The sequence below is a fragment of the Malaclemys terrapin genome, chromosome 1 (genome assembly GCF_027887155.1).
Source record: "Malaclemys terrapin pileata isolate rMalTer1 chromosome 1, rMalTer1.hap1, whole genome shotgun sequence".
NCBI classification, from domain to species: domain Eukaryota; kingdom Metazoa; phylum Chordata; order Testudines; family Emydidae; genus Malaclemys; species Malaclemys terrapin.
This window is the reverse complement of record NC_071505.1, coordinates 349,900,211-349,922,661: the sequence shown is the minus strand read 5'-3', so window position 1 is coordinate 349,922,661 and position 22,451 is coordinate 349,900,211. Positions and strand designations below refer to the sequence as shown.

The 22,451-nt window shown below is 46.1% G+C and overlaps 1 protein-coding gene and 1 pseudogene across 1 annotated transcript; both read left to right on the top strand.

The window, feature by feature from the left end:
* Positions 1 to 4,292: 4,292 nt before the first annotated feature.
* Positions 4,293 to 5,051, top strand: LOC128845294 (olfactory receptor 52N4-like). The gene has a single exon (XM_054043808.1). It carries the CDS (start codon positions 4,293 to 4,295, stop codon positions 5,049 to 5,051), a length of 759 nt encoding a protein of 252 aa, XP_053899783.1.
* Positions 5,052 to 13,012: 7,961 nt separating this feature from the next.
* LOC128830246 (olfactory receptor 52P1-like) lies at positions 13,013 to 22,451 on the top strand (annotated as a pseudogene).

Below are 22,451 nucleotides of genomic sequence, written 5' to 3'. Positions count from 1 at the left end.
ACACGGAGGGTTATGGCTGTGGGAAGCGGATTCCGCACAGACAAGCAGGCAGTGCTGGGGGTTCCGGTTGCATGGAGGGAGGTGTAAACAGAGAAGCAGGCAGCACTGAGGGCCATGGGGACAGGCAGGGGGTGTATAGTGACCAAAAACATCTGGGAATTGTGGGGGTGCGGAGCGTCTTGTTCACGGACAGGCAAGCAGCACTGAAGGTTATCGGGGCGGAGAGAGGGGTGTTCAAGGAAAGGTGGGCAGCAGCACTGACATTACATTTTTCTTTGTGATTGTTGGTCCAAGGCCAGTACTGGGATCTTACCTGGCCCCGAGTGTGTTTGGGGTGTCTCAGGTTCACTTTACTCTGGCAAGCCACAGACCTGCAGCTTCGGTTCCCAACCTTTACTCAGGTTTGTTTCCCACTATTCTTGTTGTTATGTAACTTCAGGCATTTCAGCGGTGGAAAGAACCATTGATCTTTGTGTGGCACTACACAACAATAGTCTTCATAGTGATGTTATTTTGATATAATTATAGCATAAAATTTGATACATTTAATTCAAGATGGGTCATGTAAAATGTCATATGAAGAGCTGTAATTTTCTGAATATGATTATCCTATTTGTATACATGTTTCATTTTTCTGTCTGAAATTATGAATCATGGAATCATAGAAGATTAGGGTAGGAAGAGACCTCAGGATGTCATCTAATCCAACCCCCTCGTCAAAGCAGGACCAACACCAACATCAATTCAATCATCCCAGCCAGGGCTTTGTCAAGCCGGGTCATAAAAACCTCTAAGGATGGAGATTCCACCACCTCCCTAGGGAACCCATTCCAGTGCTTCACCACCCTCCTAGTGAAATAGCGTTTCCTAATATCCAACCTAGCACTGCAACTTGAGACCATTGCTTCTTCTTCTGTCATCTGCCACCACTGAGAATAACTGAGCTCCATCCTCATCGGTACCCCCCTTCAGGTAGTTGAAGGCTGCTATCAGATCCCCCCTCACTCTTCTCTTCTGCAGACTAAACAAGCCCAGTTCCCTCAGTCTCTCCACACCAGTCATGTGCCCCAGTCCCCTAATCATTTTTGTTGCCCTCCCCTGGACTCTCTCCAGTTTTCCACAACCTTCCTGTAGTTCTATAATTGTGGCCTCAGCAGCGCCGAATAGAGGCGAATAATCACTTCCCTCGATCTGCTGGCAATGGGCCTACTAATGCAGATCAATATGCCGTTAGCCTTCTTGGAAAAAAGGGCACACTTCTGACCCATAGCCAGCTTCTCATGCACTGTAATCCCCGGGTCCTTTTCTGCAGAACTGTTGCTTAGCCAGTCGGTCCCCAGCTGAATATTGACTACTTATCTGTATTGGAAATGCAGTTACACCAGGGTAACACCCACTTGGCAAGAGTCTACAAGGGCATGTGACCGGGCCACATAAATTTGGCTCCACCTTGGGGAGTCTGTATTTTCCCACAAACTGGTGTGGGAAGCAAGTTTTCAAACAAAGGGTTCCCGCCATATGCTAAAGCTATATATAAGGGTGGGAGTGACATCATTGATCATTCTTCACTACCCACACAAGAGGATTCCTGGAAACACCTGAGGAACAAAGACTGAATTGGACCCTGGCTAAAGGGATTTCTAGTCTGTGCTTGGAAACCTCAGAAACCCAAGCTGCAAAGCAAATGTAGGTTGTGCCTTGAGAATCTGCCAGATGGTTTGTTCGAAAATGCTAATTCATAATCAATCTAACTAGTAGGTTAACTTAGTTTGCTTTTTTGCCAATTTGCTATGTCATCTTCTTTGATCTGGTTACGATCCCTTATAATCACTTTTATTCTATCTGTTGTACTTAATACACTTGTTTTATGTTTTAATCTAAACCCAGTATCCCTTTAAGTGAAGTGTCTGGGGTAAAAAACTCAGCTTGGTTACCAAAGTGTGCATTGTCCTCTCCACATTGTACCAGGGCAGGACGGTACAGCTCTGGGGTTCTAGCCTAGGGAGCTGGTGGTTATTTTGGTTGTAGCCTCTCTGTTGTTGGTTCATGCAGTGGCTGGTCAGAGCCTGAAGGTAACTGCAGCTGGGTGTGTCCCTGCCTGTGTGAATGCTCTCACTGTTTAAACAATGTACACCTTATTTCCAGTCATAATTGCTTTAACTTCAATTTACAGCCATTGAATAAGGCTATGCTAGGCTGAAAAGCTTATTAAATATTTGTTTCCCGTGTTGGAACTTACAGAGTGTTATCAAGAGTCAACCCTAAACCAACCTTGTTAAACTAAATGGATTGAAATCTTTGAGTCTATCCCTATAAGGCAGGTTTTCTAATCTTTTAATAATTCTCATGACTCTTCTCTGAACTCTCTTCAATAAATCAGCATCGATCTTTAATTGTGGACACCAGAACTGGACAAAGGGTCCAGCAGCAGTCGCACGAGAGGCAAATATAGAGGTAAAATAACTTCTCCACATCTCCTGGAGATTCCACTTGTTATCATCCAATTATCACATTGGCCCCTTATGGCACTGGGTCACACAAACATTCTTTGTTCCTAGATGAAAATATGTACGTAGCTATATTCAAACACATATTGTTTGCTTTGACCCAGTTTTCCAACAAATCCAGATTGCTCTGAACTGTGACCTGTTCTCTTCATTATTTACAATCCCCCAATTTTTTTGGCATCTCTATACTTCATCAATATCCAGGCATTTGATCGGTTAGCAGCTGAGTTGCTGACATGTGACTCAGCTTACACTTGTCAGTTATCACCTGTAACTTATGCCTCAGATAAAGCTGAGAGTTTGCAAGACAGTGTCTCACCAAAAGAAACAATGGAAGTAAAAGAGGTGAAGGCCTGTAGCCCTAAATACCAAGACCCCTGTGCCATTTGTGCCCATTCTGTTGAGCACAAAGTCTTAGCACAGTATGATTATGTCTGTTTCCATGGGGAAAACTGGGCTCCTTTCCAACATAGGAATTGCATCGTGGATCAGACCTATGCTCCATCTAGTTCAGTGTCCTCTCTCTGACAGGGACAGCCCCAGGTGCTACAAAGAAGGTGTAAGAAACCTAATAGTAGATGCATGGGGATTGTGACCTGACCATCTGGAGGGTGTCGCTCTAATGCCTGACAGCTAGAGATTGGCTTGTGCCCTGAAACACTTTGGTATCTAGTCTTTCCAAAATATTTACTTACCTGTAACTATTGTAACTGGATAGTCTCTCTACCCATTTAAAAGTCCAAGGCCTTCCTGAGTCTTTCTTAGCTCACGGCTTCAATTACCTCTTGTGGCAACGAGTTCCTAATATGTCACATTTCAGTTTAAATGAATGTCCTCTTGATCTTGTGTTATGAGAAAGGGAGAACACATTCTCAATCTACTCTGTACCAGTAGGTATTTTACAGACTTTTTTCATGTCCCCTCGTATTCATCACCTTTGTAAGATGATAATCCCAGTCTTTTCAACCTATCTCCGTATGAGAGTTTCCTCAGGCCTGTTATCATTCTCATTGCCCTTGCCTGAACCCATCTACTTCTGCAATGTTCTTTGTGAGAAGGGTGCCCAGTACTACACAGAGGAGTCCAGAGGATGGTGAAACATTGATGCACTGATCTCATGGCAGTGTATCTTTTGTATGATTCCCCATCCCACTCCTTCTGGATCCCAATATTTTGCTTAGTCTCTGTCCATGCTTGAACTGTGAGCAGGGTTTCCCAGAGCTGTGTACCATGATGCCCAGGTCTCTGTCCTGAGTTCATGCAATTAAATTAGAACCTTCCCAGGTGTTTTCAGACTTCAGGCATTTCCCTCCAATGGCCATACACGTTGCTGTTATTGACATCGAAGTTTCTCTGCCATCATGCTGTCCACTCACCTGGCTTGGTTAGCTCCCTCTGAGGACTTCTCTGGACTATGACCAAAAGAATCTGGTGCCATCTCTAAATGTTGCCACCTCACTGCTCACCCCCATTTCTAGATGGATAATAACTATAAAATATTCACCGTACTATTTGTTATAAAGTGTGTAAACCCCCTCGGTGTGCTTCTTTTCCTTCACAGGCACCTTGAGAATTTCTTAGCCCAACTGATGCATCGACCATGTCATGGCAGCTCTCAACCTCACCCCCTCTGACCCTTCAACATTCATACTAATGGGAATTCCTGGCCTGGAATCTGCCCACATCTGGATTTCCATCTGTTTTTTTACATTCTATATTATCAGCCTTTTGGGAAATTTCACAGTTCTGTTTGTTGTATATAAAGAGCAGACCCTGCACAAGCCGATGTACCTGTTGATCTGCATGCTGGCGCTTGTAGACATCGGCATGTCTACCTCCGTCGTGCCGAAGGCACTGTGTATATTTTGGTTCAATTTGAAAGGCATTACTGTGGGTGGCTGCCTCACACAGATGTTCTTCCTTTATGTAGTTTGTGATATGCACTCAGCCATCCTTGTGATAATGGCATTTGATCGCTACATTGCCATATGTAACCCTCTCAGATATGCGGCTATCCTCACCAATCCACGGATAGCTAAGCTAGGGCTAGTGGTTTTGATAAGAGCTGTTCTCTTCATTTTGCCCCTACCCATGCTCCTGAGCAGGCAGCCATTCTGTGGCAACCGCATTATCCCCCACACGTACTGCAACTACATGGCTGTGGTGAAGATATCGTGTGGGGACACCACAGTCAACAGGATGTATGGCTTGGTGATAGCATTTGTAATCACTGTGTTAGACCTAACGATCATTGCCCTGTCCTACGGTCTGATCATCAGGGCTGTCTTCAGAATCTCCTCCAAGACAGCCCACCAGAAAGCCTTCAACACCTGCACAGCCCACATCTCTGTGATACTGATGTCTTATACTCCCTGCCTCTTCACTTTTCTGACACACCACTTCAGTCAAGGCTTCGCTCCCCAAGTTCACATCATCTTCGCCAACCTCTACTTCCTCATCCCCAGCATGCTCAACCCTATCATTTATGGTGTCAAAACCAAGGAGCTTCATGACAAAATGTGCAACTACACCAGAAGAAGGTGATTGGCGGGTGACACTGACTTTAAACCTGTATAACAAGAGGGAGAAATGATATCTCCTCCTTAATCAAGGGTGCTCTGTCCCAATTTGGCAGAGCTCAGCATTGTGGAAGTTCACAGTCTTTGAAGTTCCTTACAATCCATCACCAAGCACTGCAGGTTGGCCTCTTGGTAGAGTGGGGCTTTAGACACTTTTACTAGCCAATTCCCCTGAGGTAGTGCAGAAGCCTGGAAAGTTCGCTACAATAGTTCCCCACTTACACTTGGGAACTGGGAGAAATAGATGGGCTGGATTTAAGTGACGTGTAAATATATGTGTAACTTGTGAAATCTTCATATAAATGATAAAAGGTGAAATGGGTAACGTTGGGGAGCACACGTTCTGCGTAAGGTGACTATAACATTACTGCGTGAGACGGCTTCCCAGAGACTGGTATAATATTAACCTTTTTTCCTGTACTATTTTATTATGAGGTTAGAGCAGTAAACCTGACATTTTTTATTTGGCCTCTTGAACATATTTCATAACAAATTAAATCTTAGACAAGCAAGCTTCCTCTAAGGTGCCACAAGTGCCACAAGTACTCCTGTTCTTTTTTCACATTCAGTATTTCGACACAATGAAGGCACCCACAGAACTGATTCTCTTGAGCAAAAATGCTGACAAATTTATGAATGTTTAGCATTTAAGAAATTAATGGAAAACTTTAGTTTTATTTTTTATTATTGTGCTCCAAAGAAATATTCTGGAAATGTTAAATGCTGTTTGAAAACTGCTACAATCCAAAGACACAATGTGACCTTCTATACCTTGGAAGAGTGTACTGTAACCCCCATGTTCCTCATTTTCATATAATCATGTTAAAAATATAAAGCATGCCTTGTAAGACGTCAGGGGAAAGGTTATGATCTACTCAAAGTAATTTCCTATCCATATATGTGTATCGTTAATGGATATGAAGTGATGAGATTTGTGTTTTATGGTGGTAAGTTGGGAAATCTGCCAGATATTAGCCCCCACCCTCACGCAACAGCAGGGAAAGTAACCAACACCCAGACAGGGTGTCAAACAAACCATCAACAGCCATTGTCCAGCAAGGGAGTCACAATGCAATAACTCACCTGCATGAGGAAAAAAACAGAGGAATTGCTCATCTTTGGAGAGATTCAGGAATGCCCCCCAGACTGACATGACTGGACTTGTGCTCCCCAAGCACATGGACTGAGAGTATAAAATAGACAGTGTGGACACAAACTGGGCCCTTCTCCTGTCCACACTTATCGTGCAAGCAACCAAGACACCGAGAAGAAGACAAGACTCCAACACAGGAGATTGGCCCAGGTTTAAGGAACAAACCTGTGCATTAAGGCCTGCGATATCCAGTGGGGTGAGAAAAAACTGCTTCATCTAGTTGCTGCCCAGTCTAAGACGGTTTAGAGTTTAGACTGCGTGCTTAGATTTTATTTCATTTTCGTAACCACTCACTTGTAATGCTTTGATATATAATCACATAAATTCAATCTTTATAGTTAATAAATCTGTTTGTTTGTTCCACTTGAAGCAGTGCGTTTGGTTTGAAGCGTGTCAGACACTCCCCTTGGGATAACAAGACTGGTACATATCAATTTCTTTGTTAAATTGACAAACTCATAGAAGCTTCCAGCGTCCAGTGGGCATAACTGGACTCTGCAAGACGGAGGTTCATAGGGTGTATCTGGGACCGGAGATATTGGCTAGTGTCATTCGGTTGCAACTAGCTGGGAGCAGCTGCCATGTCGGTGGCTGTTTGTCAACAGCCCCTGGAGTGGGGGTTCTCACAGCAGAGCAGGGTAAGGCTGGCTCCCAGAGTCAAGGACTGGAGTGACCTAGCAGATCACCGTTCTGGATAACACCAGAGGGGAACGTCACACACAGATCTATACAAAGCAGCAGTGTTACTTCCCAGAGGCACTGAACTTGTAGCTAATTTAAAATTGAGTTCAAAGAAGCCAAATGTTCAGCAAGTAAATTATCAGAAAATGGGGCAGACAAATCAAATCTAAACAGAAGTGTTTGAGACAGGGAAAAAGGCAGGGGAGCAGATCATTTTGTGGCAGACCAGAGAGGCGAGGAGACCAGCTACTGGCAGCTCCAGGGGAGCTGAGCTGAGGGACGCAGAATCATCCCCTGAGCAACTGCCTAAAGGTCCCTCCCTGAGGGAAGGGAGGGCCTGCTGTATGTAGGGTGACCAGATGTCCTGATTTTATAGGGACAGTCCTGATATTTAGGGCTTTTTCTTATATAGGCATCTATTAACCCGCGCCCCCATCCCTATTTTTCACACTTCCTGTGTGGTCATCCCAAGAGGGACGCATTCATCTTGAAACTAGGATTTAAACTAGGCTGGCCAGGGGCTGAACACCTAAGCCCAGAGGTAAGTGGGGAAGTGGAATACTGGGAGGAAAAACAAGGAGGAGTGTACAATAGGGGAGGCCTAACGATTTATACTGAGAAAGTAGGGCAATCCGTTAGTTATCTTAGGTGCATGTACACAAAGCAAGAAGCCTGGGAAACAAGCAGGAATAATTGGAAGTCCTGGAACAGTCAAAGCACTATGCTGTGATTGGAATAACAGAGATATGGTGGGGTAGCTCACATGACTGGAGCGATGTCATGAATGGGTATAAACTCTTGAGGAAGGACAGGCAGGGAAGGAAAGGTGGAGGAGTTGAACTGTATGTAAGAGAGCGGTACGATTGCTCAGAGCTCCAGTATGAAACTGGATAAAAACCCGTTGAGAGTCTTTGGGTTAAGTTTAGAAATGAGAGGAAAAAGGGTGATGTCGTGGCCGGTGTGTGCTATAGACCACCGGACTAGGAGGATGAGGTAGACAAGTCTTTCTTCTGAGAATTAACGGAAGTTTCCAGAACACAGGCCATGCCTCTAATGGGGGACTTTAATCCCCCTGACATCTGCTGGGAGAGCAATAGATAAGTGCACAGACAAGCCAGGAAGTTTTTGGATTGTTGATGACAATTTCTTGGTGAAACTACTGGAGGAACCTGTGACAGTGTACCCCATAAGGCTTTATGGGGAGGGGGTGCTTATAAATGTATGGATGACATAACTGGAATATGTTCTGTGCTGCCCGTGCCATGTAACATATCTCCGTAAAGGTTCTGGTCTACTATATTTATTCATCCAATTTGTACATATAGATCATTTTCTACTAGAGGTTAAGAATATGGGCTGTATACTTGCCTGATTTCTAAGTAAGCTTTGGGAGGCATTTGGTCAGCTTCTTTAGGAAGGAATGCGCCAGGTTAAGTACCTGATCAGGAGGCACTTGGGGAACAATGCATCTTGGAATGCTCCAATCCACATGAGAAGTCTTCCTGGAGACATGCAAGATGCCATGTGGACGGCCTGCAAAGACTGAGTCATGCAGGGGCATGTGACTTGCCCAGGTGACTCCAAAACTCCATCTTGGAGCTGGACTTTGCGTAGGAGGGAGGAGGGGGGTCTCCACCCACAAGACCTGTGGGAGACCCCTCCATTTTGTCTTCAGCTGGCTAAAGAAGGAGCCTCTCCACCCCCCCCCATGATACTTGAAGGAGACTGAAACAAAGGACAGTAACTACAGGGGGTGTGAGTGATTGCTGGACCCAGGCTAAAAGGAGCTTAGCCTGTAAAAGGGAGCACTCTGGAACTGGTGAGGAAATTATCTGTATTCAGTTTGATTAGGCATAGGTTTGCGCATTTTATTTTATTTTGCTTGGTGACTTACTTTGTTCTGTCTGTTACTACTTTGAACCACTTAAATCCTACTGTCTGTATTTAATAAAATCACTTTTTATTCAGTAATTTACTCAGAGTATGTATATACCTGAGGGAGCAAACAACTGTGCATAACTCTCTATCAGTGTTATAGAGGGCGAACAATTTATGAGTTTGCCCTGCATAAGCTTTATGCAGGGTAAAATGGATTTATCTGGGTTTAGACCCCATTGGGAGTTGGGCATCTGAGTGCTAAAGACAAGCACACTACTGTGAGCCGCTTTCAGGTAAACTTGCAGCTTTGGGACAGGTGATTCAGACCCTGGATCTGTGTCTGGAGCCAGACAGGAGTGTCTGGCTCAGGAAGACAGGGTGCTGGAGTCCTGAGCTGGCAGGGAAAACAGAAGCAGGGGTAGTCTTTGCACATCGGGTGGCAGCTCCCAAGGGGGTTTCTGTGATCCAACCCGTCACAGAACCAACCAGGGGCTGTTCTCCTCTTCACCTGCTGCTTACAAACAGGGAACAATTGGTAGGGGAAGTAGACGTGGGTGGCAACCTGGGCAGCAGTGACCATGAGATGTTTGAGTTCACAATCCTCACAAAAGGAAGAAAGGAGAGTTTAGCAACATACGGACCCTGGACTTCAGAAAAACAGAATTTGACTCCCTTAGGAAACAGATGGGCAGGATCTTCTGGGAGGCTAATATGAAGGGGAAAGAATCCAGGAAAGGTGGCTGTTTTTTAAAGAAGCCTTACTGAGGGTGCAGGAACAAACCATCCCGATGTGCAGAAAGAATAGTAATTGTGGCCGGCGACCAACTTCGTTTAACAGTGAAATCTTCGGTGAGCTTAAACACAAAAAGGAAGGTTACAAGAGGTGGAAACTTGGTCAGATGACTAGGAAGGAGTATAGAAATATTGCTCAAGAATGCAGGGGTGTAATGAGGAAGGCCAAAACACAACTGAAGTTGCAGCTAACCACTAGAAGAGGCAGTTGCTGCCCCAGATGAAAGGAGAACGACCTTGCTACATGCACCCACCAGAATGCGCCTTGGGGTGATCAGTCACCCTTCGTGCTACCTTACTCCAGATGGAGACCTTGGGACGTTCACAGGGAGGTGTTAGGAAGTGGCCCAGGTAGGGCTACTTTACATAGGTGGTGGGTATAATAAGCCAGGGGAGGCTAAACCTCCTGTGTGGTTCAGCCGCTGCTCTTCCACCTTTGAGAGCACGAACACATGGGCTGTGGTGGCCCTGCCTGTGCTCCGCCCCAGATGCTCCATCCCGATTCTCCCTGTGGCCCCACCCATGTTGCTTCTCTTCCAGTCCCTGCTCTTCTCCTCTGCCAAGGACCGCACTGCTTCTCTCTGAATCCTTCCTTCCTCCTCCGAGAGTCCCCCACAGCCCACCACTCGCCGAGTCTCTCCCCTCTTCCATCCCCCATGGCCACCCAGTAGACATATCATTCACTGGGTCCAGACTCCCTCCTCTCCTTCACTCCCATCCTCCGTGGCCCTCCCACCAAGAGGTCGCTTAGTCCCTTTTCTCCTCTATCCATTCCCCAGTGACCCCGCAGCTTCTGTTTGATAAGTCCTTCCTCTCTTCCACCCCTTCCCAATGCTTGCTAGTCCTTCCTCTCCTCCATCCTGACCCCCTCACCCCCAAGGCCCCTACTGCCTGCCACTCACCAGTGAAAAACTTGAGCTTACATTTTACAGATGGCTATGCAGTGCAAGACACTATAATTTTGGGTTTATACTCCAGAGGGGGATGTGAGTCTGGGGAGCTGGGAAATTGGCTAGTGTCTGCTGTTTGTATGTGGGTGGCTTAGATAAACCCTCGGGTAGCTCAGTTTGAGTGTATGGCACCATCTGCTGTCTCGTGGTTGATAACAGGGCCTAGAGAATGTGAATTACCAGTAAAGCAGAGTGAAAAAGGGCCAGCCCAGCACGGTGGTTAGAGAGGTGCAGAAGTTCCCATAGCTCCGAGACTGCACCCAGGAGTGAAAACCCATCACATTTATACCCTGTGGAGAACAAATTAGGCCCCCAGACATCTGTGACACAAACATATGGAAGGTACTGTAGCTTGAAGAAAAGGTCCAGATGTAGCACTTGTTTGATTCCTTTACCACTGTGTTTTCACCCAGCAGGCCGCAGCTACCGAAAATACCACCAGAGTGAAAAGATCCCAGGGCAACAGATTAGGAAAACTCTGTGGCTGTTCCCTCGTGAAATGTGAGTTACCATGTGACCTGAACTCATTTTGGTCCTGGGAGTGGTGAAGGAATCACACAGTGAGTGGAGAAGTCCCATTTTATTAGGTCTGACGCAGGATAACACAATCCATTGAATTTTCATGCTTACTCAATGCAGAGAGTAGACAAACTATTAGAACTTTCGGGAGCTGCCAGAAATCCATCCACTTTAGACCTAACAAAGGGACACTGGCAGATACCTTTGATGCCAGAATGCTGGGAGAAGAAAACCTTTTCCACACTCTTTGGCTTGCATGCATTCAGGATCACATCATTTGGTGACAGTGGCGTCTTAGAGGTTAATAGACTGGACATTACAACTGCATGGGCAGTATGCAGCAGTACACTGCTCCGATCAATTGAAAATGGTTTTTGGTCCCATATCTTGAGGCAGCATTCCCACATATAGTGCAGAGGGCAGTACATTACACACAGGAATGAAAGCCATCGACAATTCCTAGGCTGAACAGCCTGCAATGTGCCCTGACAATCTGAGCCCCTGCCATCAGTGAATCATTTCTTCACTCCCAGGGGAGGCTCTTGGGCTGAAGATTTCCAGGGTCTATTTTCTGTTCTTACTGCTGCTCATGGAGCTGAGGGAATTGTCTTGGAGTCCTGGCCAGCCTAAGGGTCTGCAGGGACTGTACAGGGGAATTATAAAGGTCGCTGTCCAGCATGGTCCATGTCAGATATTTGAGGTTCCCACACGGACTTTCAGGGCTCTGTCCTTCTGTCAGAGTAAGGAAATTTCCTCTCTCTGCTGAACAGGATTTTGGTGAGTTGCCTGTTTCTGCACTGGGTATCTGTGTTACCAGAGGGTTCACAAGAAGAATGGGTTGCACACTGGCCAGATTCTGCTCTCACATTCTCTCTGCAGTGGGTCACTCCAGATTGACAATCGCCTCCCTGAGAGCACAATCAGGACCCGGGTGTTTTGGAATCCCCGTCTTTCTTGTCAGGTCTCAGAACACCACAATAACTGGGGGTTTCCTTCAGAACCTTTACAGAACGGCGCTCTCTGTAGCAGGACCCGAATCAGTGATTTTTGCAGCTCGGAGATGAAAATTAAACACTAAGGGTGAAATCTTGGTCTCACGGATATCAATGGCAAAACTCCAATCACGGCCAGAATTTCACCCTAAATCCACATGTAGGGAGTTAAATAAATCTACTCTCTCCTAATCAAAACAATGAGGAATCCTTGTGGCACCTTAGAGACTAACACATTTATTTGGGCATAAGCTTTCGTGGCCTAGAACACACTTCATCAGATGCTACTTATTCATCACCTCTGTAGTGTAACAATTCCAGTCTTTTCTCTCTCTCTCTCTCTCTGTAAGAGTTTCCCCAGACCCTTGATCATTCCCTGAACCCCAGTAGTTCAGCCATATCCTGTGTGACAAAGGTGCCTAGTGCTACATAGAGGAGTCCAGCGGAGGGTAAAACATTGACTGACTCATCTCATGGCATTGTGTTACCTATATGATTTCCCATCCCACTCCTCCTGCATTCCAGTGTTTTGATTAGTTTTACTCTGTGCTTGCACTGTGAGCAGGGTTTCAGAGACCTGTGTACCATGATGTCCAGGTCCCTGTCCTGAGTTCATACAGCTAAATTTGAACCTTGTAAGGTGTTTGAGGAGTTCAAGATTTCCCCTTCTCTGGGCATACACATTGTAGATATTGACATCAAAGTTTCTCTGCCATCATGTTGCCCATTCATCTCACTTGGTTAGCTCCCTCTGAGGACTTCTCTGAACTTGACTCTGACCTAATTAATCTGCTATCAGCAAATGTTGCCACCTCACTACTCAGCCCCTTTCTAGATTGGTAATAACTATAAAATATTTACCCTACTATTTGTTATGATGTGAGTAACCCCCTCACTGTGCTTCTCTCCCTTCACAGGCACTTTGAGAATTTCTGAGCCTCATTAATGCATCTTCCACCTCATGGCAGGTTTCAACCTCACCCCCTGTGACCCTTCAACTTTCACCCTAATGGGAATCCCTGACCTGCAAGCTGCTCACATCTGGATTTCCATCCCTTTCTCCACATTCTACATTATTGGCCTGTTGGGAAATTTGATGGTTCTGTTTGTTGTAGGCAAAGAACAGACCCTGCACAAGCCTATGTACATGCTGTTCTGCTTGCTGGCATTCACAGACATCAGCATGTCTATCTTGATTGTGCTGAAGGCACTGTGAATATTTTGGCTCAATTTGGTCGGTATGTGTGTGTCATTTTTGTAGTTCAAGTTATGAATATTGGCTATGTACTTGTATCTCAATGTGTATGGATCCAAGTAGCATCTGTGAAGCATTTGGAAGGTTCTTGAGAAAGGGCTATTCTCAGTAAGTGCCCAGTCAAGAAATACTTAACTGACAATGGACTTTCGGAGATGCCAGTCCACATCTGAGCTTTCCTGGGAACGTTCAAACTAACGTAAACAATGGCATCGGCCTGTAAACTGAGTCAGCATGGACATGTGACTTGCCCATGTGACTCCAGACTCTATCTTGCTGCTCTGATTTCCATGGTAAGAATGGAGGGGTGTCCTTCCACATGGCAGAGGATATAAAAGGCCCTGGAGACCCCTCCATTTTGTCTTCAATCCTCCTTCTTGCCTCTGGAGGAACTTTGCTACAAACTGAAGCTCTAAACAAAGGTCTGAATGTCCCATCCCAGCTGTAGATGTACTCCAGAGACTTGATTTGAACCTGCAATTTATTCTATCACTGCTACAAGCCTGAACCGATAACTTTGTCATTACTGTATGTAATTGATTCCATTATCCAATTCTAGCTCCCATCTATATCATTTTTCTTTTATGAATAAACCTGTAGATTTTAGATTCTAAAGGATTGGCAACAGCATGATCTGTGGGTAAGATCTGACTTAACTGGTTCTAGGCCTTGCTGCTTTGGGATCGGGAGAACCTTTTTCTTTTACTGGGGTATTGGTTTTATCCCCATACTGTTTGACACTGGTGGTTGTACTGGGAAACTGGAGTGTCTAAGGGAATTACTTATATGACTTCTGGATAGCCAGTGGGGTAAAACCAAAGTCTTCAATCTTTTGCTCTTTTGGTTTGCCTTGGTGTGCAAAGGAACCCCAACTTCGGGCTGTAACTGCTCTGCTCTAAGCAATTTGTCCTGAATTGATACTCTCAGAAGTGTCCCACCAAAGGCTGCATCGTTACAGACCTAACTTTACTTTCCAACTAATGTAGACCTGTGCAATCTATTGTAGTTAAAGACATTCAGAATGTTGATCTACCAGAGTGATGGGATGGTAGAGAGATTTCACAGAATTTTAATCCCAGTGTTAAAGAAGTTTGAAGTCTTGGATCCCAAACATTGGAACCAACTTTTCCCCCGCCACCTTTTTGCTATCAGGGATGTGCCTCAAGCCTCCAAGCGTTCTTTCTCCCTTTGAACTGCTCTCTGGGAAGCAACCTCGAGACTTTCCAGTCACGCTTGGAGAAACATGGAAGAGCAAAAACCCCAGGCGATGAACACAGTCCAATACATTCTTCAATTAAGGAATCGCGTCAAGACTTTGCAGGCCCTTGCTAGAAGGTAAAAGAGAAGGCCTATACCAAAGGGTCCAGCTGTGAGTTTTCAAATTGGGAAACTGAATGCTAGTGTTACTACCAAGCTTTCAGTTCAAATTATTGGTTCGATAGCAGGGACTGTTGGAGGTAGTGGGGCATGTGGGACATGGATGGACCTATCCTCCAGGAACTCTCTGGACCTATCCTGTGGATCTTTTTGCCAGAGGATGTTGTGAAGGCCAAGACTATAATTGGTGCCTACTGCCTCTGTGCCTTTAACCACCCGAGTCCCACTGAATGCGGACAGGGCCATCTCCAGGCACCAGGCAACCAAGCACATGCTTGGGGCAGCTCCTGGTAAGGGGCGGCCAATCTTGGGGTGGCGGGGGGCAGCGCGGCACGGCACGGCATTCCACGGGTGGGCGGGGGCGCTCCGGCGGCGCGGTGCTCGGCGGGGGGCGCTCCGGCGGCGTGGCACTCGGGGGCGGGCTCCGGCGGCGCGGTGCTCGGTGGGGGGGCAGCGCGGCGCGGCATTCCGTGGGGGGGCGGGGGCGCTCCAGCGGCACGGCGCTCGGCCGGGGTGGGGGCGGGCTCTGGTGGCGCGGCGCTCGGTGGGGGGGCGGCGCTTGGGAGGGGTTCCAGCGGCGCGGCGCTCGGTGGGGGGGGCTCGGAGGGCGGCGCTTTTTTTTTGCTGCTTGGGGCAGCAAAAAAGTTAGAGCCGGCCGTGAATGCAGATGGACATTGGGCACTTAATTCACATATGTGCCTCTGAACATCTCTCTCCACCCTCCCTATCCTAATTACAGCCTGTGCGGTTACTCTAGCAGTCCACAAGCTTCAGGACACATGCTGATCACTGAAGGGCCTGCTTCTGGCCACAGCATGTTAGTTCACTCTGGGTTTTTATGATTAAGCAGGGACAATCTGTGATACCCTCGGTCTGAGAGAGGCTATCAGATGGGATTGAAACAAGGATGTGCGACAAGGAGAAAGCTTTACATTGCATGTCGTGTTCTCAGGGATTCCATGCAGGGCTCGTCAGCCGGGAGGATAAGGAGAATGATGCTCAGATTCTATAACTATGGGCAGCAGCAGGGAAATGCTGATATAAAGGAATACATCTAAAACCTGTCTCTTCCTTTTCTCTCTAGGGATTCAGTTGTACCGGACCACTCTATGAAGTCTGTGAGACTCAGTTTGTCCTGACAATCTGAACCGCTGTTATCGGAGAATCATGTCTTCACTCCCAAGGGAACCTCTCAGGTTGAAATTCTCCAGCGTCTATTTTCTGTTCTTCCCACTGCTAATGGAGCCAAGGGAATTGTCCAGGAGTCCATGCCCACCTGCGAGTCTGCAGCGACTGTACAGGGGAATCATAAAGGATGTGTTTCAGCACGCGAGTGTCAGACGTGTGAGATTCAGACACTGATACTCAGGGCTCTGCCTTTTTGTTGCAGGAAGGAGATTTCCTCTCTCTGTTGAGTGAGATTTTGGTTAGTTGTTTGTTTCTGAAATATAGTTAGTGCTAAGGGCTCAGGAATAGTTCCAGGGGTAAAGTTAAGAACCATCTGGGCAGGATTCACCAGGACAACGAAATGAATTGTTTAGTTTTGTCAGAAACACCAAGGGATTTACCTGGTAAAATTGGAACTACAAATGTTATGGAAATAGATTAGACAAATAGTAGTTGTTAAGATCAGTTCCTTGTCTCTTACTGTGTCCTTCTGTTTGTTTCAGTAGCTTCCTCTTTTAGGGCGGTGTTGTTGTTTTTTCTTGTTCACTCACGGTTTCCAATTCAGCAACTTTACTGCCCTGTTATGAAGTACAGCCAAAGCCTCTACAGTGGGTATCTGTGTTACCAGATGGTTCACAACAAGAATGTGTTGCACACTGGCCAAATCATGTTCTCACATTCTGCTTTCTGGATCACTCCAGACTGACACTGGCCTCCCTGAGAGCAAAATCAGGGCCCACATGTTTCGAAATCCCCATCTTTCATACCCGGTCTCAGAGCACCACATAAACTGCACATTTCCTTGAGACTGTTTCAGCACCATAACAGAATAGCGCTCTCTGTAGCATGACCAGAAGCTGTGATTTTCGCCTCTTGGAGCCAAAAGTTAAACACTAAGGATGAATCTGGTCCCATTGAGATCAATGGCAAAACTCCCAGCACGGATAGGAGTTTACCCTAAATGCACATGAAGGGATTTAAGTAAATGGCCTGATTTACACCGGCTATGAGCCTCTGGTGACTTCAAAAGCAGATGTCTCGTAGCCTCTAAGGACGGGTGAGCTCATTTAGACGAAAGAAGAACTGACGGGAGAGTTGCTGAAATCTCAAACTCACATGCTTAGAGGGTCAGAAAAATGACTATATGTTTTTGTTTTTCCACGAGGGAGAGGGGTCTGCTCTCTCTGTGCCCCTGCAGCTCTGGTTCTTGATGGATGAGATGTACCAAAAGGCAGTAAAAAGAAAAGCATGAATCTGACTTAGAGGATACCAAACAGTGTTGGAAATGTTACTGGGGGAAATCCAGGTAATGTGTTTCTGTGTGTGTTTGTGTGTCTATTTCTGTGTGTGTGTGCAGGGGGAGAGGGGAATGTGCAGTATCCAGAGCACAGTGGTTTGCTGTCCTCAAACTGGGTGAAATAGGGAATGGACATCCTGCCTAACGCACAGATCACATTGTAGCAGATTGTCTCTGACACTTTCCCCCATCTGGACCATCCCTCCTCCCATGAGAAACCCCACTACAGCCTCATGGTAACGTCAGCAATTGCCAGCACAGAAAAAACAGCCTCAGGAAGGGGTGTCTGGGTTTCTAAAAGTTTGCAATGCGTTAATGATTTGTGTCGTTTTTAGGAAGAGTTCCTCACAGTGGTTTCTTTTAGTCTCAACACCCTCTCTCCCTCCCGCCAGTCCTGTCCCTCTCTGCTTCCCTGCACAGGCTGAGCTGCTGCTGGGGTTCCCTTTGCCCCCTGAAAGGCAGTTCATGCTGATCCTCCCCATTTCCCCGGTGCAGACAGACATTGAGTTTAACCTAGTCTGAGGAGATATTTCTGTGAGCTGACGCCATCGTGTCTTGTACCTGGTTTTGCTGCTAGGTGAGGGGTATTTCTCTGTAGCATGGCTGGTGTTGTGGGGGTGGGGTACATAGATGGACAAGTAGCAAGAACTCGGGGTTCTGGGCAGGGAGCAGGATGTATACAGGCAGGTGGGCAGAACTGACAATTATGGTGGCGGGGAGGAGGTTCCACACTGATAGGCAGGCAGTGCTGGGGGTTCTGGTTGCGTGGAGGGAGGTGTACACAGAGAAGCAGGCAGCACTCAGTGGAGTGAGTACAGGCAGGGGGTGTACAGTGACCGGCAAACAGAGCTGGGGGTCGCGGGGTGGGGAGAGGCATGTTCACAGACAGGCGGGCAGCACTGAAGGTTATGGGTGTGGGGAGCAGGGTTTACAGGGACAGCTGGGCAGCAGCACTGACATTGATTTTTTCTTTCTGATTGATGGTCCAAGGCCAGTGCTGGGACCTTACCTGGTCCTGAGTGTATTTGGTGGCAGCTCAGGGTTACTTGGCTCTGGCAAGCTACAGACCTGTAGTCTGGGTTCCCAACCTTTACTCAGGTTTGTTTCCAACTGTTGTCTCTTCCAACCCTAATCTTCTATGATTCTATGATCTATGATTCCAAGCAGCACAATGAGAGAGGGAGTCCAGGCTGGTGAGTCAGAGGGCTCAGTGATACCCCAGTTCCAGGTGGAACCCCTTTGCTCCTCAGCTGCTTCAATTTCCCATCAGCCTCTGACCCTTCGTCCGTACATTCCTTTCCCATACCAGGCTGCTCCAATTCCAAATGCATGTTGGTCACCCGTGTCTTCTCCATGCTCCCCAGTCAATCCTCATTCCCACAACCTCTGAGCTGCCCCATGCTCCCCACAGCTCTTACTCTGCAGGGGGTGAGATGCCTCTCGTTACTCCTACTCCCTTGGCTGGGTGGTAATCAGTGACTGTGTCTCACTGGTGAGAAATCTCATGAATGGAAAATGCCAAGGGAGGCACCTGTGTGGCTTCTCTTTTTATACCCATACACTCCGTGTGATGTATGGGTACACAGGAACAATTTGGAAACTGAGAAGGATGCACATTATATAATGTTAGAGGGTAACTCCAGGATATGTGAGAGACTAGATAAATACAGCTGGTATCTGATTGAAACAGTGGGCCACTGGGACAGAGATGTTAAACCCAGGATGCTCTGGGACCATTTGCTAGCCAGCTCTGTTAGCCAGTAATGGCAAGGGTTGTACTAGATTTCATGGGCTGAAGTCATTGTTTTTCTCACCTAAAATGTTCATCCATGCAGTGCCTCACGGAATCCCTCAGCCTTGTTAAATACACACCTAGAATATCATTTTCAAGGTGCCACAGTCACATGAGAATTGCTCCCACTAGGGTAAAATTAAACATGGTCATGAATAGAAAAAAATGCCTTCAGTAAGATCAGGAACAAGCTTGCAGGCAAACTGCATCGTGCTTTCTCCAGGGGACATGTTCATAGATTCCAAGGGACCATTGTGATCATCTGGACTGACGTCCTGTAGAGTACAAGCCAGAGAATTTCCCCAAAATTGTTCCGAGTGCAGATCTTTTAGAAAAACATTGATCCCAGATTTAAAAATTCTCTGTGATGGAGAATCTGCCAAGAACCTTGCTAAATTGTTCCAATGGTAACTTTCCCCATTTAAACAATGAAAGCCTCATTTCTAGCAATAATTCTTTTAACTTCAATTTACACCCATTCAATCGTGCTATGCTAGGATGAAAATCCTATTATTAAATATTTGTTCCCCGTGTATGTATTTATAAACGGCTATCAAGTCTCCCCTTAACCATCTTTGTTAAACTAAAGAGATTGAGATCTTTGAGTCTATCACTATAAGGCAGGTTGTTTTCTAATATTTTAATAATTCTTGTAACTCTTCTCTGAACCCTCTTCAATATATCAGCATCCATCTTTAATTGTGGACATCAGAACTGGAAAAAGGGTCCACCAGCAGTCACACTAGTGGCAAATATAGAGGTAAAATAACTACTCTACATCTCCTTGAGAGTCCACTGGTTGTTATTCCAGGATCACATTGGCTGTTTTGGCCACAGAGTCACAATGGGAGCTCATGTTTAGCTAATTATCCAGTCACACCCCAAAATCTTATTCAGAATCATTTGCTTCCAATGAGAGTCTCCCATGGAGTAAGCATCACTTACATCTTTGTTCCTAGATGTAGATACCAACATAACTATATTAGAACACATCTTTTTTTGCTTTGGCCCAGTTTTCCAACCAATCCAGATTGCTCTGAACAATGACTTGTTCTCTTCATTATTTACAATCCCCCAATTTTTGTGTCATCTGTAAACTTCATTAATATTCACTCATGTAAAGGGTTAGCAGCTGAGTTGCTGACACAAGTCTCGGCTTACACTTGTCAGTTAACACCTGTAACTTATGCCTCAGACAAAGCTGGGTGTCTGCAAGAAAGTGTCTCACCAAAAGAAACAAGGTAAGTAACCGAAGTGCAGGCCTGTAGCCCTAAATATCAAGACCCTTGTGCCATTCCTACTCATTCTGTTGAGCACAAGGTCTTAGCACAGCATGATTATGTCTGTTTCCATGGAGGAAACTGGACTCCTTTCCAACATAGGAATAACATCGTGGATCAGACCTATACTCCATCTAGCTCCGTGTCCTCTCTCTGACAGGGACATCCCCAGGTGCTCCAGAAGAAGGTATAAGAAACCCAAAAGTAGATGCCTGGGGAGGGTGACCTGACCACCTGGAGGGTGTCACTCTAATGCCTGACAGCTAGAGATTGGCCTGTGCCCTGAAACACTTGGTTTCCCTGAAATGTGGTTTCTAGGACTTCCAAAATATTTCTTTACCTGTAACTATTGTAATTGGATAGTCTCACTACCCGTTTAATTGTTGACACCCTTCTTGATTCTTTCTTAGCTCACAGCCTCAACTGCCCCTTGTGGCAATGAGTTCCTCAGTCTAATTGAGTGAAGAAAGCATTCTTTTTTATCTGTTTCTAATATGTCACATTTCACTTAAATGAATGTCCTCTTGATCTTGTGTTATGAGACAGGGAGAACACATTCTCAATCTGCTCTCTCCTAGTCAGTATTGTATAGATTTTTCTCATATCTTCTCTTATTCATCACTTTTGTAAGGGGATAATCCCAGTCTCTTCAATCTCTCTCCATGTGAGAGTTTCCCCAGGCCCATTATAATTCTCATTTGCCTTGCCGGAACCCCCCTAGTTCTGCAATATCCTTTGAGAGAAGGGTGCCCAGTACACAGAAGAGTCCAGAGGATAGTGAAACATTGATGGATTAACCTCATGACACTGTATTTTCTGTATGATTCTCATCCCATTCCTCCTGGATCCCAGTGTTTTGCTTAGTCTCTGTCCATGCTTCCACTGTGAACAGAGTTTTCCAGGGGTGTGTACCATGATGCTCTGGTCCCTGTCCTGAGTTCATACAATTAATTTAGAACCTTCCCAGGTGTTTTCGAACTTCAAGCATTTCCCTCCAATGGGCATACATATTTCTGTTGTTGACATTGAAGTTTCTCTACCATCATGCTGCCCACTCACCTGGCTTGATTAGCTCCCTCTGAGGACATCCCTCGACTTGACTATGACCAAAATAATCTGGTGCCATCTGTAACTGTTTCCACCTCACTAATCTTCCCCCTTTCTAAATTGGTAATGACTATAAATTATTTACCATACTATTTACTATTAAGTGTGTAAACCCTATCAATGTGCTTCTCTCCCTTAACAGGCACCCTGAGCATTTCTCAGTCCAACTGATGCATCAACCACATCATGGCAGCTCTTAATCTCACCCCCTCTGACACTTCAACCTGCATGCTAACGGGAATCCTCAGCCACATTTGAAGCTGCCCACATTTGGATTTCCATCCCTTTCTCTACATTCTACATTATAGGCCTGTTTGGAAATTTCACAGTTCTGTTTGTTGTAGGCAAAGAGCAGACCCTGTACGAGCCGATGTACCTGTTGCTCTGCATGCTGGCACTCACAGACATTGGAACGTCTACCTCCATCGTGCCAAAGGCACTATGCATTTTTTGGCTCAATTTGAAAGGCATTACTATGTGTGCCCGTCTAACCCAGATGTTCTTACTTCACACGGTTACTGCTATGCACTCAGCCATCTTCGTGACAATGGCCTTCGATCGCTACATTGCCATATGTTACTGAGATACACCACCATCCTCACCAACGCATGAATCGCTAAGCTAATGCTAGTGGGTTTATTCAGAGCTGTTCTCTTTGTTCTGCCCCTGCCCTTGCTCCTGAGCAGGCAGCCATTCTGTCCCAACCGCATTATCCCCCATACGTACTGCGACCATATGGCTGTGTTGAAGATGTCATGTGGGGACACCACATTCAACGGGATTTATGGCTTGGTGGTATCATTTCTAATAATTGAGTCAGACCTGATGCTCGTTGCCCTGTCTTATGGTCTGATTATCAGAGCTGTCCTCAAAATCTCCTCCAAGACAGCCCACCAGAAAGCCCTCAACACCTGCACAGCCCACATCTGTGTGATATTGATGTCTTATACTCCCTTCCTATTCACTGCTCTGACATACCGATTCGGTCAGGGCCTTGCTCCCCATGTTCACATCATCTTGGCCAACCTCAACTTCCTTGTCCCCCCCATGCTCAACCCTATCATTTATGGTTTCAAAACCAAAGAGCTTCGCGACAAAGTGGGCAAATACACCAGCAGAAGGTGA

What these genes read in the sequence shown, in the direction of transcription:
- LOC128845294 (XM_054043808.1), top strand. Translation starts at nt 4,293, where the DNA reads ATGTACCTGTTGATCTGCATGCTGGCGCTTGTAGACATCGGCATGTCT.